This window comes from Bombina bombina, chromosome 5 (genome assembly GCF_027579735.1).
Source record: "Bombina bombina isolate aBomBom1 chromosome 5, aBomBom1.pri, whole genome shotgun sequence".
In the NCBI taxonomy this organism is placed as follows: domain Eukaryota; kingdom Metazoa; phylum Chordata; class Amphibia; order Anura; family Bombinatoridae; genus Bombina; species Bombina bombina.
In genome coordinates this window covers 746,323,242-746,342,371 of record NC_069503.1, presented here as the reverse complement: position 1 = coordinate 746,342,371, position 19,130 = coordinate 746,323,242, and the positions used below count along the sequence as shown (strand labels likewise).

Here is a 19,130-nt window from a genome sequence, read left to right as displayed (position 1 = left end):
GATTTTCTTCTTTTATACCCTTTCTTGCCAGCCACGCTGTGGAGTACTTGGACGCGTGTCATGGAGCATTGTCCTGCATGAAAATCATGTTTTTCTTGAAGGATGCAGACTTTTTCCTGTACCACTGCTTGAAGAAGGTGTCTTCCAGAAACTGGCAGTAGGACTGGGAGTTGAGCTTGACTCCATCCTCAACCCGAAAAGGCCCCACAAGCTCATCTTTGATACCAACCCAAACCAGTACTCCACCTCCACCTTGCTGGCGTCTGAGTCGGACTGGAGCTCTCTGCCCTTTAACAATCCAGCCACGGGCCCATCCATCTGGCCCATCAAGACTCACTCTCATTTCATCAGTCCATAAAACCTTAGAAAAATCAGTCTTGAGATATTTCTTGGCCCAGTCTTTGACGTTTCAGCTTGTGTGTCTTGTTCAGTGGTGGTCGTCTTTCAGCCTTTCTTACCTTGGCCATGTCTCTGAGTATTGCACACCTTGTGCTTTTGGGCACTCCAGTGATGTTGCAGCTCTAAATATGGCCAAACTGGTGGCAAGTGGCATCTTGGCAGCTGCACGCTTGACTTTTCTCAGTTCATGGGCAGTTATTTTGCGCCTTGGTTTTTCCACACGCTTCTTGCGACCCTGTTGACTATTTTGAATGAAACGCTTGATTGTTCGATGATCACGCTTCAGAAGCTTTGCAATTTTAAGAGTGCTGCATCCCTCTGCAAGATATCTCACTATTTTTGACTTTTCTGAGCCTGTCAAGTCCTTCTTTTGACCCATTTTGCCAAAGGAAAGGAAGTTGCCTAATAATTATGCACACCTGATATAGGGTGTTGATGTCATTAGACCACACCCCTTCTCATTACAGAGATGCACATCACCTAATATGCTTAATTGGTAGTAGGCTTTCGAGCCTATACAGCTTGGAGTAAGACAACATGCATAAAGAGGATGATGTGGTCAAAATACTCATTTGCCTAATAATTCTGCACTCCCTGTACATGTATTTTATTTTTAATCTATATCATTACCCATAAGCTCTATTTGTCTGTTAGACCTTATGGGTAATGATCTAAAAGGCTTCTTTCCAAAGATATGGAGCGTCCACAACGTCATTCAATTACAAGTGGGAATATCACTCCTGGCCAGCAGGAGGAGGCAAAGAGCACCACAGCAAAGCTGTTAAGTGTCACTTCTCTACCCATAATCCCCAGTCATTCTCTTTGCCTCTGTCAATGGAGGAGGTGAAGTTTGGTGTCTGAAGAAATTAATTCCTTTTTCGGGTGCTTTTCCCTGCAAGCAAGGATTTGGGTTTAGCTGAGTCCACATCAATCTCTTCAGAAGAGTAGTGGTGGTTTTACAGAAGTTTTGAGGTAGTCCCTGCTTTGTTTCCTAACACATTGCTGCCCATGGTACAGAAAGCCACAGTTGGTTACTCTGTTCTTTCTTTTTCTACAGGTCTCTGTAAGGAATATTTGTCCTTTCACGCCATGTGAGCTATCTTCCTGCCGGACAGCTAGACTGCAGGAAAGTGCTTTTGTCTTGTCTAGGTCTTGGAGACTTGCACTTCAGAAGAATATGTCATATGCAGTAGATGGGGACATTTTGAAAAATTCTTTATACAGGATTTTCTTTGGCAGTGGGCAGGCATATTATCTATGTTGAGACTAGGGGTTAATCTTCCCTTTATTGGGACGTTTTTCCTCTTTGGGTTAATTTTGTTGAAATACTTATGTTTTATACAAGGATTTATGTATAAACTTAAAATTTGGCAGTTGGTTTTCTTTGCTTGCTTAGCTAGAACAGGCTAACTGACCAGACTGCTTGAGCGTTTGTGTAAATTAAGCTCCGGTGTTGTAGGCAGAGGGAAACGCGCACCTTTTACTTGCTGCGTAGTTTCCTCTCTCTGCCGGTCATGTGACTTTTCTCTGCTGTCACAGAGCGGAGCGGCGTCATTGAATTTCAGTCTCTTCAGTGTTGATCTACTATGTGATCATTTTAGAGAAAACAAAAAACAGAAAACAGTAATGCTCACTTCACAATAATTAATTTAATCAAAGATAATAGTGCAACCGAGAAAGATAATTTATATACACATATCAAGAGAGAGTATATCCCACCAAATAAGTGAGATCTAAAAGTCTTGGTATCTAGCACCTATATATCTACATCAACATTAAATGAAAAGCTGAAAAGAAAGATTTATACACAAAAATGACATATTTATTAATACAATATAAACATTAAAAACAACACATGATGGGGTCCCCCAACTAAAGATAAATAAAAGTTCAAGGTTATAACCGGTTAGTAAATAATAACTGTGGTGCACCACAAGAGCTACAGTTAGCAGTCAATACTGTAGAGCACTCTCCAAAAGAGTAGAATAGTAGGCAATGCAAGTTAGCAAAGGTGCAAAAGAGTAGGTGCAAAGGCGTCTAGCAAGTCAGTTGGAAAAGCAAATGTCATAAGATCCACAGAGAACTTGTTATATCCTTAATCAGCCAGCACATGGTACCCCCACCAAAGGCGGATGATGATAAACACACTCACGGATCCAAAGGAAACTGCACTTCAGATGAAGTGCCATCCAGTTTCTTGATAACATCGGTAGAGTCTTGGACAAATGTCCTAGCATCATTCAAAAGAAACAGTAATTCATTATTTGATCTATTAAAATCATCACTTGTCTCCTGGCATCACTAATATAGTAATCTAGTACCATATTGGATCAAGATTACTATATTAGTAAAGCCAGGCAGCAGTTAACCGATACTGATCAATATATTCAAGTGACAAGTGATGATTTTAAGAGATCACATAATGAATTACTGTTTCCTTTGAATGATGCCAGGATATCAAATTTAATTAACAGTCAAAAACATAGTTATTTGTGTAATGCCAAACCCAAAACCCCTGTATTTTATTGGATCCCAAAATTACATAAATCTCTTTAAAAAAAAAAAAAACGGGACGCCCCATTATTTCGGGGATAGGGGGACCGACTGAAGGGGTTAGCAGATACGTGGACTTCTTCTTGCAGCCTTTCGTAACTGAGTTAAGGACATTTGTCCAAGACTCTACCAATGTTATCAAGAAACTGGATGGCAAAACAGTAACTGATAATACTAGACTAGTCTCCCTAGATGTTGAGTCATTATATTCTTCCATCCCTCATTCAGTAGGAATTAAGGCGAGTAAATCATTTCTTGACACTAGGGGATCAGGGTATGACAAACACACACAATTTATACCTCAATTGCTACAATTTGTATTGGAGAATAACTTTTTTTGTTCAATGGAAAGTATTATAAACAAAAATGCCCTCACCTACGCATGCCTACACCTTGGTTGGTGGGAAAATAACATTGTGTTTGGTGAACACGCAGCCTGGGTGGAGGAGCATGTGGCCCTATGGATCCATTATGTAGATGATATTCTAATTTTGTGGGAAGGAACTGAACAGGAACTTCTGGACTTTGTGTCCATATTGAATCAGAATGACCTTAATATAGTTCTAACTTGCAAAGATGACTGTAATAGCATTAGCTTCCTTGACCTACTGATTAGTAAAAAGGAGAATGCGATTGTAAATGAGGTGTATAGAAAACCCACAGCATCCAATAGCCTACTTTTGGGATCTAGCCATCACCCTGAAAACCTCAAAAGGGGTATACCATAAGGGCAATTTTTAAGATTGCATAGAATTTGCCCTGATGATTACACGTTTAACAAACAGAAAAGTGAAATGGCCAACAGATTTTATGAATGGGGCTATTCCAGGAGGTGTGTAAAAAGAGCCTTGTTCAAAGCAAAAATGAAGAATTTAACAGAACCCTCAAAAATCTAGTAGTGACACTATTGATACAAAGATAAGGTTCATTACTAAATATAATTCCCATTGGGGAAAAATCTGAACTATTTTACATAACAACTGGCATCTATTGACCCCCTAAAAGACTTATTGGTCAAAAGTGAGGAATTCTGCATATGGATACTTCAAGTATTTAATTGACCGGTGGCACCGGGGAAACCTCTGGCTGCGGTCTGCACCTATCATCTGAAAGTGCAGTTTCCTTTGGATTCGTAAGTGTGTTTATCATCATCCACCTTTGGTGGGGGTACCATATGCTCACTGATTAAGGATATAACGGGTTGTCTGTGTATCTTATGACATTTACTTTTCCAACTGGCTTGCCTTTGCACCTAAGCTTTTGCACCTTTGCTAACATGCATTGCCTTCTATTCTGCTCTTTTGGAGAGTGCTCTATGGCATTGACTGCTAACTGTAGCTCTTGTGGTGCACCACAGTTGCTATTTGCTAACCAGTTATAATATTGAACTTTTATTTATCTTTAGTTGGGGGACCCCATCATGTGTTGTTTTTAATGTTTATATTGTATTAATAAATATGTAATTTTTGTGTATAAATCTTTCTTTTCAGCTTTTCATTTGATGTTGATGTAGATATATAGGTCCTAGATATCTAGACTTTTAGATCTCACTTATTTGGTGGGATCTACTCTCTCTTGATATGTGTATATACTGTAGATCATTTTAGAGACTTCTGGCAGCCAAATTGTGTATAAGTGTTATGGTAAGGCACCTCAGCCTGTCTGAGGTGTAGGGGGCCTGATTGGTTTATTATTTTAAAGAATTTTTGCATAACGTTAAGCGGCTGTGGTATTAAAAATTCTAAGAGTGACAGTGCATTTAAAAAATTTCTACAATTTAGGAAATGTTTTATTAAGTATTATGGACATGGACCAAGACTGTCTTTTGACAAATGCTTGTTAAGCCTTGAGGCACAAATTGTTTTGCCTATGCAATTCTGTGCTGTATGCTTAGCTAGAACACTTCAATTTAAAGATAAATTGTTGCCCTCTGTGCCAATGTCTCTCAGGATGATGCTGTTCAGGCAATGCTACAGTTTTCTCCTCAATCGTCTCAAGCCTCTATGGTGTCACATACAGTGCCCTGCAGTTCCTCTCAGCCTTCTGGAGGAGTTTATTTGCCTGCAGATTTTGCTGCACGGGTATCTTCTGAGATATCTGCTTTTCCTAGGCTGGGAAAACGCAAGAGTAAAATTAGACATTCAGATAGTAAGGTTTCTGTTCAACCTACTGCTACGCAGGTTGCCCTCCCTCATAAGTCTGATGAGGAGGATATGTCGGTAGCCTCTGAGGGTGAAATCTCAGATTCAGACTAAGAGAACTACGATCCCTATAGAGGATAGCTGCTCTTTTAAGGATACCAGGGACAAAAAGCTGGAAGCTTATTTGAAGAAGATGTATGTTCATCAAGGTCTTCAGTGGCAACCTGCAGTTTGTATTACCACAGTAGCAAGTGCGGCATCTTATTAGTGCAATGCCTTGTCTGAATCAATTTTAGTAGAGACTCAGTTGAAGGAGATACAAAATAGGATTAAGGCTCTCAAACTAGCCAATTCCTTTATTTGTGATGATAACATGCAAGTTATTAGACTGGGAGCCAAGATGTCTGGCTTCTCTGCCATAGCCCGTAGGGCATTGTGGCTAAAATCTTGGTCAGCTGATGTTATCTCTAAGTTCAAGCTTCTGGCACTTTCTTACAAGGGTAAGACATTGTTCGGACGTAGTCTGGCAGAAATAATTTCTGATATTACAGGTGGAAAAGGGTCTTTTCTACCACAAGACTAGAAGAACAGGCTTAAAGGACGTCAAAGTAATTTTCGTTCCTTTCGTAACTTCAAAGGTCAAAAGTCTTCCTCTCCCTCTTCCAAGCAGGAGCAGTCAAAGTCTTCTTGGAAGCCCAATCAGTCTTGGAATAAGGGGAAGCAATCAAAGAACCCCTGGGCTGAGTCTAAGTCAGCATGAAGGGTCGGCCCCCCGGGCCAGGATCGGATCAAGTGGGGGCAGACTTTCCCTGTTCGGTCAAACGTGGAGACGAGATGTCCCAGATCCTTGGGCTGTGGACATAGTATCTCAGGGTTACAAAATAGAATTCAAAACTTTCCCTCCCAGGGGCAGATTCCACCTCTCAAGATTATCTGCAGACCAGGTAAAAAGAGTGGCATTCTTGAACTGCGCTCAGGACCTTTTCTCCCTGGGAGTGATTGTTCCAGTTCCAGTAAGGGAACAGGGTCTAGAATTCTATTAAAATCTGTTTGTGGTTCCCAAAAAGAGGGAACTTTTCGACGCATTTTAGACCTAAAGTGCCTCAATAAGTTTCTCAGGGTACCGTCCTTCAAAATGAAAACCATTTGTTCCATTCAACCTTTGGTCCAAGAGGGTCAGTTTATGATGACCATAGACCTGAAGGACGAGTATCTTCATGTTCCCATCTACAGGGATAATAACAAATTCCTAAGATTCGTCTTTCTACACAAACAATTTCAGTTTGCGGCTCTTCCATTTGGACTTGCCACAGCTCCCAGAATTTTCTTAAAGGTTCTGGGGGCTCTCTTGGCAGTGATCAGGTCTTGGGGAATTGCAGTGGTGCCATACCTGGACAACATATTGGTTCAAACGCCATATTTTCAGCAAGCAAACTCTCATACAGAGATCTTGCTGTCTTTTCTACGTTCCCACGGTTGAAAACTGAATCTGAAAAAGAGTTCCCTTGTTCCAGCTACAAGGGTGGTTTTCTTAGGGACCATAATAGATTCCCCATCCATAAACATTTTTCTGACGGAGGACAGGAAATCCAAAATTCTCTTCTCTTGCCTCTCTTTTCTCACTGTTCGGCCATCAGTGGCTCAATGTATAGAGGTAATTGGTCTGATGGTTGCTTCCATGGACATCATTCCCTTTGCTCAATTCCATTTGAGAGCTCTGCAATTATGCATGCTCAGACAAAGGGAACAGAGACCATTCGGATCTGTCTCAGAGTATAGATCTAGACCAGTCGACAAGAGACTCTCTCCCGTGGTGGCTTTCTCAGGACCATCTGTCTCAGGGCACATGCTTCCGGAGACCTTCCTGGGTGATTGTGACCACGGACGCCAGCCTGCTAGGCTGGGGAGAAGTCTGGGACTCGTTAAAGGGGCAGGGACTATGGACTTGGGAGGAGTCTGCTCTCCCCATAAACATCTTGCAGTAGAGAGCGATTTACAATACTCTTTTGGCTTGGCCTCAATTGTCTTTAGCCCAGTTTATCAGGTTTCAGTCGTAAAACATCACCTCAGTGGCTTACATCAACCACCAGGGAGGAACTCTAAGTTCCTTAGCCATGAAGGAGGTGGCACGGATTATTCAGTGGGCAGAAGCTCACCATTGTTGTCTATCTGCCATCTACATTCCTGGAGTGGACAACTGGGAAGCGGATTTCCTGAGCAGACAGACATTTCATCCCAGGGAGTGGGCTCTCCATCCGAAGGTGTTCTCCAGGTTAACCCTCAAATGGGGGGTGCCGAAGTTGGATCTGATGGCATCTCGGCAGAATGCCAAGCTTCCAAGTTACGGTTCAAGGTTAAGAGATCCTCAGGCCGCTCTGATAGATGCTCTGGCAGTTCATTGGATTTTCAGTCTAGCATACCTGTTTCCTCCGTTTGCGCTCCTTCCACGAGTTATTGCTCATATCAAACAAAAGAGAGCATTGGTAATTATAATAGCTCCTGCATGGCCTCGCAGGATCTGGTATGCAGAACTAGTGAAGATGTCATCTCAGCCACCTTGGAGGTTTCTTCTGAGGAAGGACCTTCTAACTCAGGGTCTATTCCTCCATCCAAATCTCATTTCTCTGAAGCTGCTTGGAGATTGAATGCTTAGTTCTGTCTAAGTGTGGATTTTCCGAGTTGGTCCTTGAGACCATGATCCAGGCTAGCAAGCCTTTTACTCGAAATAATTAACATAAGGTATGACGTAAATACCTTTATTGGTGTGAGTCTAAGGGCTACTCTTGGAGTAGGGTGAGGATTCCTAGAATGTTGTCTTTTCTCCAGGAAGGTCTGGAGAAAGGGTTGTCAGTCAGTTCTCTGAAAGGTCAGATTTCTGCATTATCTATTTTGTTTCACAAGCATCTGGCGGTTGTGCCAGATGTTCAATCTTTTTGTCAGGCTCTTGTCAGAATCAGGCCTGTGTTTAAACCTGTTGCTCCTCCTTGGAGCCTTAATCTTGTTCTTAAAGTTTTGAAGCAGGCTCCGTTTGAGCCAATGCATTCCATAGATATTAAGTTGCTATCTTGGAAGGTTTTGTTTCTTATTGCTATCTCTTCTGCTCGGAAAGTTTCAGAACTCTCGGCTTTGCAGTATGATTCGCCTTACCTTATCTTTCACACGGATAAGGTGGTTCTTTGTACTAAATTGGGGTTTCTTCCTAAAGTGGTTTCAGATAGAAATATTAATCAGGAAATTGTTGTTCCTTCTCTCTGTCCCAATCCTTCTTCTCCTAAAGAACGTCTGTTGCATAACTTGGATGTTGTGCGTGTTCTAAAATTCCACCTACAGGCGACTAAGGATTTTCAATAGTCTTCTGCCCTGTTTGTTTGTTTCTCAGGAAAGCGTAAGGGTCAGAAGGCTACTTCTACTTCTCTTTCCCTCTGGTTGAGAAGTATGAAAGAATTACAGCTCATTCCAATAGAGCTGTCCCTTCTTCTTGGGCTTTCAAAAATGAAGCTTCTGTGGAACAGGGTAGTAACAGTATTACTGTACACAATAATCTAGTGAGGTTTACAAGTACCTGCCAGGTCTGTATTACTGGGCTATGGACCAATCACACAGCTTGGGTTGTTTTTTAAGGGAGCACAATGCCAGTGCTTTTTAAGTGGCTTGGAGTACGGCGTTAAACCGATACGTGTCAGCCATTGTTGCATTCTAGCTGGGGGAACCCTGCTTCACATCCCCTTGATTGTATGCTGAAGATAGAGATGTTTTAATAATCTATTGGAATAAAGTTGGTTTTATCGCAAGATCCGGTGCTCCTTTCTTCATACTTTTTGAATCTACGTGCATTGGGGCCGCTTAGTGAAGCACTGATCTCGGAAGCGAAGTATTTGCTCTGGATTGGTCGGCAATTCCCCACACACACCCACGTATCATCCAATGGACGTCTGAACTGGCTTTTTGATGAAGTGAGGTCACACGCTACACAGCGGAGAGGTTTTGCAGTGCTGTGAGATGTACTAGTGAGCTGGTCGTCCTACTACTTCGGATTGAGAGGAGAGAACAAGGGTAAGACTGTTCCTTTATATACATTGTAAAACTGGGCTCCAGTATCACGGTAATTGGTGGCTTTGCATTTGGCCATACTTACGGATACAATATATACGCAGATTGGGGACAATCCATTACTGGTAGGTTTCCATATACTATTCTTGTCTATTAAAGGTATACACAGCAGCATTTATGTGAGGATCTATGTGTGTAATTTGAACATTTGAATCTCTACACGGTTATGGGTTACAGTCAAGTGTGAGAGTGTACAGAAATTATATTTACACATATAGAGGATTCTGATCCTCATATTGTCATACTGTGATTGACCAAACTAGGAAGTGAGAGTGTGTGGGAATTGAATTAGTATGTATAATTTTCTCAGAGGAGAATGGACTGATTCTATATAATACAAGGAATGACAAAATTGCTTACCCTGTACACCTTAAGTTTTCTTTTTTTTATTTGTTTCAAGCAAGGCTGCAACTTTGTCCTCTCTGCATACTTTTTCAAAATTTTCCAACTTTGATACTTTTGCCTTGGCTGAGGCCTCTTTTGGAGAAAGGTTCTTCAAGCGGTGGTGCCATCTGTTTAGGTCTGCCTGTCTTGTTCTCCCTGCCTGTTCATTCTGTGTCCTCTAGCTTGGGTATTGGTTCTCACTAGTAATTGAATGACGTCATGGACTCTCTATATCTTAGGAAAGAAAACAAAATTTATGTTTACCTGATAAATTTCTTTCTTTCCGGATATGGAGAGTCCACGACCCCACCCTTTATTTTTGACTAAATCTCAGGCACCTCTACACCTTTGTGTTATTCCTTTTCCATTTCCCTTTGGTCGAATGACTGGGGATTATGGGTAGGGGAGTGACACTTAACAGCTTTGCTGTTGTGCTCTTTGCCTCCTCCTGCTGGCCAGGAGTGATATTCCCACTAGTAATTGAATGACATTGTGGACTCTCCATATCCAGAAAGAAAGAAATTTATCAGGTAAGCTAAATTTTGTTTTCCATGATTTGGCTGCAAGTCATGTCAGCATAGTTCCAAAATCAAAGCATTTATTTCCCAGCAAACATAAATAAAATATATAATCAATGACACGATTATATGTCAGGATAAAGGGATAGTCTGCATGATAGAATGTTAGTGCAAGAAGCAATATATAGGAGAAACAACCAGAACCCTAAGGTAGAGAATATGAGAACACCTCTGAACCATAGAAAATGACAAACTTGGATACTTATGGATACTTATCTATATCAGCACTTTAAAGAGGCGCATGCAAACAAACTAACAGATTTTAAATTCTGGGGTATTTATCAAATCAGAAGAAATTGGAGGGGTGGGAACTTTGAAAGTCAATTATTACAAAAAGAAGCAGAACTTTTACACACTTTCGACACACTACAACCTAATGGATTAAATTCTGAATTAGATCTATAATTTCTCATCTAATATTAACACTGTCCCAGTTAGAAAGCACAATTAACATCCTTTGCATTATTCTCCCATATCTTATAAATTTATAGATATTATCGATATAACCTATATACAGGGAGTGCAGAATTATTAGGCAAGTTGTATTTTTGAGGATTAATTTTATTATTGAACAACAACCATGTTCTCAATGAACCCAAAAAACTCATTAATATCAAAGCTGAATAGTTTTGGAAGTAGTTTTTAGTTTGTTTTTAGTTATAGCTATTTTAGGGGGATATCTGTGTGTGCAGTGACTATTACTGTGCATAATTATTAGGCAACTTAACAAAAAACAAATATATACCCATTTCAATTATTTATTTTTACCAGTGAAACCAATATAACATCTCAACATTCACAAATATACATTTCTGACATTCAAAAACAAAACAAAAACAAATCAGTGACCAATATAGCCACCTTTCTTTGCAAGGACACTCAAAAGCCTGCCATCCATGGATTCTGTCAGTGTTTTGATCTGTTCACCATCAACATTGCGTGCAGCAGCAACCACAGCCTCCCAGACACTGTTCAGAGAGGTGTACTGTTTTCCCTCCTTGTAAATCTCACATTTGATGATGGACCACAGGTTCTCAATGGGGTTCAGATCAGGTGAACAAGGAGGCCATGTCATTAGATTTTCTTCTTTTATACCCTTTCTTGCCAACCACGCTGTGGAGTACTTGGACGCGTGTGATGGAGCATTGTCCTGCATGAAAATCATGTTTTTCTTGAAGGATGCAGACTTCTTCCTGTACCACTGCTTGAAGAAGGTGTCTTCCAGAAACTGGCAGTAGGACTGGGAGTTGAGCTTGACTCCATCCTCAACCCGAAAAGGCCCCACAAGCTCATCTTTGATGATACCAGCCCAAACCAGTACTCCACCTCCACCTTGCTGGCGTCTGAGTCGGACTGGAGCTCTCTGCCCTTTACCAATCCAGCCACGGGCCCATCCATCTGGCCCATCAAGACTCACTGAAGAAGAAAAACAAGGGTAGCTCCTCTTGCTAAAAATCCCAAAATTTTATTTGAACAGGATCAGACACAGAACACCACAACGTTTTGGGGTCAGTACCCCTTAGTCATGTGGTTATAAGCTGGTGCTGGATTATCTTCATTTTACCCATCAAGACTCACTCTCATTTCATCAGTCCATAAAACCTTAGAAAAATCAGTCTTGAGATATTTCTTGGCCCAGTCTTGACGTTTCAGCTTGTGTGTCTTGTTCAGTGGTGGTCGTCTTTCAGCCTTTCTTACCTTGGCCATGTCTCTGAGTATTGCACACCTTGTGCTTTTGGGCACTCCAGTGATGTTGCAGCTCTGAAATATGGCCAAACTGGTGGCAAGTGGCATCTTGGCAGCTGCACGCTTGACTTTTCTCAGTTCATGGGCAGTTATTTTTCGCCTTGGTCCACACGCTTCTTGCGACCCTGTTGACTATTTTGAATGAAACGCCTGATTGTTCGATGATCACGCTTCAGAAGCTTTGCAATTTTAAGAGTGCTGCATCCCTCTGCAAGATATCTCACTATTTTTTACTTTTCTGAGCCTGTCAAGTCCTTCTTTTGACCCATTTTGCCAAAGGAAAGGAATTTGCCTAATAATTATGCACACCTGATATAGGGTGTTGATGTCATTAGACCACACCCCTTCTCATTACAGAGATGCACATCACCTAATATGCTTAATTGGTAGTAGGCTTTCGAGCCTATACAGCTTGGAGTAAGACAACATGCATAAAGAGGATGATGTGGTCAAAATACTCATTTGCCTAATAATTCTGCACTCCCTGTACAAGTCTATCAAATTATTGCCCTCCTATATTCATATTATCATAAATTAAGAAATGTATTTGTTCAACATATATATTTATATAGTTATAGTAGATTTCAAAACTGTTGTATATTGAAACAATTAAGCTTTTTATATATATTTAATATATAATGTTTATATTCGAGTTTGCAATATTTTATTAGTGGGATATACCAACTTTTATTTATCAGTCCACCTGGAATAAGTTATTCAAGTTTGTAATATGTTATTAGTGGAATACACCACCTTTTATTTATCAGTCCACCTTAAAAAGACGCTTGGAGGTATAGAGAATTTGGTCCAATCAAATCCAGGAACGAATGGACCAATGAGTGACTGTTACAATCTATATAAGAACATGGAGTAGTACTTGGAGTATCTTGATAAAGCCCATTGCGGGTGAAACGCATAGACTATACTCCTTAAAAGAGGCAAATCACATCTGAACTCTTGGCACTTATTTACACTAATTGCACAATTGCACTACCTGGACTTTTATACTGAAAGCACTTATTTGAAAGCTCTTGTGAGATAAGAACGTATACAGTACTTTAACACCTGTGTAACTTCTAGGAGTGCGGAGAAGCACGGTGAAGACAGGCGAATAGTATTTAGAAGATCCTTTATTGCGTGTATAACACGTATTAACATTAATCCTTGTCAAACAGGAGGATTAACTACAAACTAACAGTGCTGGATATACTAGACACAAAAGTGTCGGAATCGCCGGTATGCTCTGAGTGATGTACAGGCAACAACACTCACCAGCCAATCACAGACGGCGATTAACACAAGATCACTAAGAGGCTGAACGCTGCACATATACAGCGGACAAGGAATGGACATAATTTGTCTCCTATTTCCACAGACACAAGGAGGCTGAACACCACACATAAGAAGCAACAGTGAGTTATCTTGGATATTCACGGATAAGCATCCAATTTTTGTTTCATATACAAAAGGAGGCTAAACGCCACACATATAAAGTATGAGCACCCCTGTCCGCCTCAGCTTGATAAATCACCCCCATAATACAATCAGTATGGCCGATGTATATACACAATGTGGATGTATTTAGTTATAGTAATTTTTTTAGTAAAATCACAGCTTCACTTACACACAATCCACCTCCTCCTTTTGGAATGTTTTAGTACCAGGCTGTGTTTAGCTATGACTATATCTTCACTGCTTTAATGTCGTATGTCACAAAGTTTATGTTTTGTTAAACCTGCCTACTTTAACTTACACAATTAACTTATTTTAACTGTAGAACCTTGTAGCAATTGGTGTATATGTGACAAGTTGGTACAAACGCTTGTGCAGAAGAGCTCTCTATCGGACATCACTTTACCATCTTTAGATGTATCACCACTTGCTGTATTTGAATCTGCTATTTACATTAACTTTGCTATTCAAGGAAGAAATATAATAAAAGTATTTACTTATATCATTGTGTCTGGGAAGTTCCTGTAACAATAGCCATAATCTATAACTAGATCAATCGATACATTTTTAAATATAACTTTTTTAAAACAATTTTGTTATTTATCTAAACATATCATTTGATAACCAAAAATCTTGTTTTTTTTCTCCAGGTAGTTTATTAGCAGAGGAAGCGGACTGGAGTATTGTTGGGGAGCATGATTATGCTTGGTTCGGTTACTCCTTGCATAGTCATAGGCTCGGAAATAAAACATTGCTAATGGTTGGGAGTCCAACATGGAGCAAGTGCAAGAGGTTTGTCATTCAGTTAAGAAAACAATCTCAAATATATTATTATTATTTTTATATGTTTCTTTTTTAAATATTAAATTATTGTTTATGTAAATTAGTGTTGAGTAAGAGTCATCTCCTGCAGTCACATGACCTGTGATCGTGTAGGGTAATTTCCGCTTCTCTTTTCACCTTTTAATCCTCTCTAATGTAAACATAATGGATTTCAAATCTAACATGATAGAAGTTTAAAGACTGAAGCTTTATTTTCTTTGCTTTAATGCTTAACTTTCTTGGGAAGATATTAGAATTACATAAACTAGTGGAAATAACTCTACTAAAGCTTGAGGAAGTAGCCTTAATATTACTGGTCACTAGGGATAGGTGAATGTGGTGAAAGTGTAATTCGCTTGGTACAAAGAATAGACAATCATTTCGAACAATCAGATGTTGATTAGAATGAAAAGCCATTAAAATTAGGTAATTGAATGTTATTTCCCCTTTTCTAATGTTACTTTCTTTTTTTATGTTCATAATTAGATTTAATATCCACATTCAAAATTTTGAATGTAGCATTCAATTTAACAAATACTATTAGGAAGTTCAATAGTTCATCTGGTAGGGGCTGTAGTAAATTGACACATAATAGAGATACAGATATATTGATTCAAATTTTTCTATTTCTATTTCATAATTCAAATATTACATTTAAAGAGAGCATTAGAAATATTATTACAAATATATAGACTCAAATTTTTCCAATAATTCGATTCGAATGACGCAATATTCAAATTAGAAAAAAATACATCTAAAGATAACATTATAAATACCATTACATTAAAGAAATGTAGAATGTTTGCACAAACATTCAAAATTCGAAAAATAATTAACTTGTTAACATTTGTTTAATTTTTCGAATGTTGCAAAACATTCGCTCATCCCTACTGGTCAGACTGAATCACAAAAAATAACGCATACTTTATTTATATTTATACTTTATTTATAGCAGTGACTGTGAATTTTCTTCTACTGGCTCTCAAAGTGTTGGAAAGGCCTATGGTTTCTATCCCCCAAGTACAAATGCCACATTCCTTATACACGGAGAGAAAGTAAGTAATATTCTTTTTCACATTTACCTCTTTTATGTATTGTTGTTATGCATTTGTAGTTATGTATTGCAAAACTCTGATGTCAATATGTTTGGTTTTCAGTTACCAAGGAAACATGAAACTCAAAAATAATGTTTCATCATTCAAATAGAACGTACATTTTTAATCAACTTTCCAATTTACATCTATGTTCTAATTTACTTTGTTCTTTTGGTATCCTTTGTTAGAAAAAAATATTGTATGTTCTGTCTGAATCCTGAAAGAAAAAATGTGAGGCTTGATGTCCCTTTAAAGATATAGTTAGGGGAGACATTAGCGCCTTGATTGCAAGTGGAGCGCAATCATTACCACAAGAAGCGCACATGTGATTGTGAGGCTGCAATATTTTTACTGCTTGAACCTATTACAAGTCGCATGTTTAAAAAAATATTGTTAAAGGATTTATTTCTGTTATAATTTTTAAGCTAAACAACTAACATATTAAAGTTAATAAACATTAATTAAAACCTACTGACCTATATTTGCTCCAAAACGAAGTTTCATAACATTCTAAAAGTTATATCTTTTATTCGCCGATGATGTCACGTTATCCTGCCCACTATTTTCAGCACTGAGTGTTCAAAATACTTAAACCAATAAGTTTGTGTTTAAAGCGCCATTTTGAAACCTAGGTATTGTAAACGGATTGGTACAGAGCAAAGGATACCCACGGAGTGGGTTTGGAAAACAATTAAATTTGCAGACAAGATTTCTGATATACAGTAGAGATATGTTAATGAAATGCTATTGATAAAAAGCGTATTTGGGGTTGTTAGTTAGTAACAGGCATAGAAAATATTTACTTACAGTGGCCCTTTAACTTACACTCCTATACTTCAAATGACGAGTGCAAAACTGAAACGCACGCTTGTGTTAAAAGTCCGTGATGAATCTTTGCACCCAAGCAAAACGGGCATCTTAGGTTTTATTGTAACACTATTTCAAGACTTTTTACAAATAACACTGCCTCTGTGCATAGTCAAAACACACTAATGCCATTTTTAGATGTACTGAAAAGGAGAGTGTACTTTAAAATTAGTTTTATGTGTTTACAGTGACATATAACCAGCTGGAGAGATTAATTATTGTCTCTCTGCCCCCCGGCCCCCACTGGTGATTTCTTTTAAACTTTTTATAACCAATACTTAAAGGGACAGTAAACATACAAAATAATGCTATATATACATAGTGCAGAATTATATAACATTATCTTAGCAACAGCGTTATAAATCTAAAGCATTTCCAGACTTTTTATTCAAAAATTGGACTCCGTTCTAGGTTCTACTGAGTGGGTCTTGTTGATTAAAAGTGCTTTGCGGGCACGCTGTCTAGTCACAGCCCGTCCAATTGCGTCATTGAAGTAAATGTGAATGCTCTGATCTGGTAGTGGGAGCGAGCTACATTCACTTCAATGGGGGGATCGAGCAGGCTGTGACTAGACAGCACGCCTGTAAAGCGCTTTTGAACAATAAGACCCGCTCAGTAGAACCGTGAGCGGAGTTCAACTTTGGAATAAAAAATCTGGAAGTGCTTTTGATTTATAACGCTGCCGCTAAGAAAATGTTATATAATTCTGCACTATGTGCAGAATTATATAACATTATTTTGTATGTTTACTGTCCCTTTAAGTATTGAAATTTACAGTATAGGTGGGAATACAACAGGCAAAGGTAGCTTGTTCAAATGAAAACACACTCCAGCAACCGAGCAGGTAAAATTGATATTGTGAATACATTTAGGGGGAGAAAACACAATGGTCTAGTACAGTATTTTGTGTTGTGATGTGGTAACAATAACATACATTTAGAGGTTGCGAAATCAATGGTATTTGTTTATTAAAGTAAAAAAAAACAACATTATTGTTTAATACATTTGAGCTAGCGGATTGTGGGTCTACAGTACATGTGTGTACTATTTATATTTGTGTATGCGATACATATTAAAGTTCATGTATAATCTAATTTTTAGATATGTGCATGATCGAAAAATTTGTTTCGGTTCGGTTCGAATCGATTTGGAGGTTTTCGAATTTCGTTTCGGATCGATTCGAATTCGGAAAACTTTGAATGAATTTGTTTCGGATTCGTTTCGGATTCGAAAAAATTCGGCTGGATTCGGTTCGATTTGGAAATTCGGTATGTGTGCTGTGTATTAGACTAGTATTATGTACTGTATATTAGGTGTAACCCATAGCAGAGTGATATAACCTAATATACTGTACAATACTAGTGTAATCCATGTCCATCCAAATTTACAGAATAAATCTGAACTAATTCGGATTTATTCGGTAAATTCGGCAGTATTTTAATTCGGAAATTCGGTTCGATCCGAATCTCCGAATTTCCGAATTGCACATGTCTACTAATTTTGGGAACTGTGTGATTATGTTGCCATAATAATACACTAGATATATTTCTCTTACAAGGATAGTCCTGAATAGGGTACACTATTATTTTTCTTTTTTTGTATACATAAATCATTATAGTTTACTTTTTGAATATAACGAAAAAGTAATTGTAAGTCTAACCTGTGCAGGAACAAAGTAAACTGGGTTCATCATTTGCAAGTGGAATTTTATCAATCAATGGAGTTCGTAAGCAAGTGCTATTGGTTGGTGCACCTTCTCAAAGTAAGGCTGTTTAAATAAATGATGCATGCCTAAAATGATGTACATGTAACAGAGTAAAGAATGCCCATGCACTGTAGTTATACATGGGTTTAAATATTGTAATGCATTTAGTTGATAACTTTACAAATCATCTGTATTTGCTATGAATCAAGCAATGTGTTACCTGTATTATTGTAGGCACCACGTATGGGTTTGCATTCATCTCCAGAGATTTACATCAAGCTGGGAGAGTTACAGTGTATGAACTGGGAGCAGGAGCCGAGCCCTCATCCCTACACAGTTTGAGTGGAGACAGAGAGTTTTCTCGCTATGGTGCTAATATTCATTTAAATGATCTAGATAACGATGGCCTTGGTAAGAGTATACATGGTTTACTGGGTTTTATAATCTACTTAGAAAAATAAGATAAACGTATTTACTATTATTATCATTACTGTTTTGTAGGATGGGGAACAAATACCAGTATAGCTGGAGCTCCTTTTATTCCAATAGTGAGAACTTAAAGGGACACTGTACCCAAAAAAAATCTTTCTTGACTAAGATTGAGCATGAAATTTTAAGCAACTTTCTAATTTACTCCTATTATCAAATTTTCTTCATTCTCTTGTTATCTTTATTTGAAATGCAAGAATGTAAGTTTAGATGCCGGCCCATTTTTGGTGAACAACCTGGGTTGTCCTTGCTGATTGGTGGATAAATTCATCCACCAATAAAAAAGTGCTGTCCAGAGTACTGAAACCAAAAAAAGCTTAGATGCCTTCTTTTTCACATAATGATAGCAAGAGAATGAAGAAAAATTGATAATAGGAGTAAATTAGAAAGTTGCTTAAAATTGCATGCTCTTTCTGAATTACAAAAGAAAAAAATTGGGTACAGTGTCCCTTTAACAAGCTCATTGTACAATGGTTCTATTGTAACTCTCAATATTAAGAAAGTTAATTGAAAATTATATTTTAATATACTTTACTTATGTTATATTATTATATTAATGGACTCTTTGTGCGTCATCGGTATGTATTTTCCAGGGAGTGGTGCCAAAGCTTAAACAACTGGGAATCCGCACTGGATTTTATACTACTACTGACATTTCACCACTGAAGCAACAGACATTTTAAAAAAAGTTCATGTTGAAAGCAAATTTTTTGTAGCACCACCCATACAAGATAAAACAATGTTAACAGTAATAAGTTTATAAGTATATACAGTTTGTAGGAATTATTTA

The 19,130-nt window shown here is 38.4% G+C and overlaps 1 protein-coding gene across 1 annotated transcript in view; it reads left to right on the top strand.

The window, feature by feature from the left end:
• The window catches only part of GPLD1 (glycosylphosphatidylinositol specific phospholipase D1), a 220,839-nt gene that overhangs the window by 190,894 nt on the left and 10,815 nt on the right, over positions 1-19,130 (top strand). Inside the window, exons 18-21 of the mRNA XM_053714797.1 lie at positions 14,014-14,155; positions 15,138-15,240; positions 17,815-17,908; positions 18,086-18,262. Of these exons, the coding sequence (XP_053570772.1) occupies positions 14,014-14,155; positions 15,138-15,240; positions 17,815-17,908; positions 18,086-18,262 (516 nt within the window). The remainder of the gene's footprint in view (positions 1-14,013; positions 14,156-15,137; positions 15,241-17,814; positions 17,909-18,085; positions 18,263-19,130) is intronic.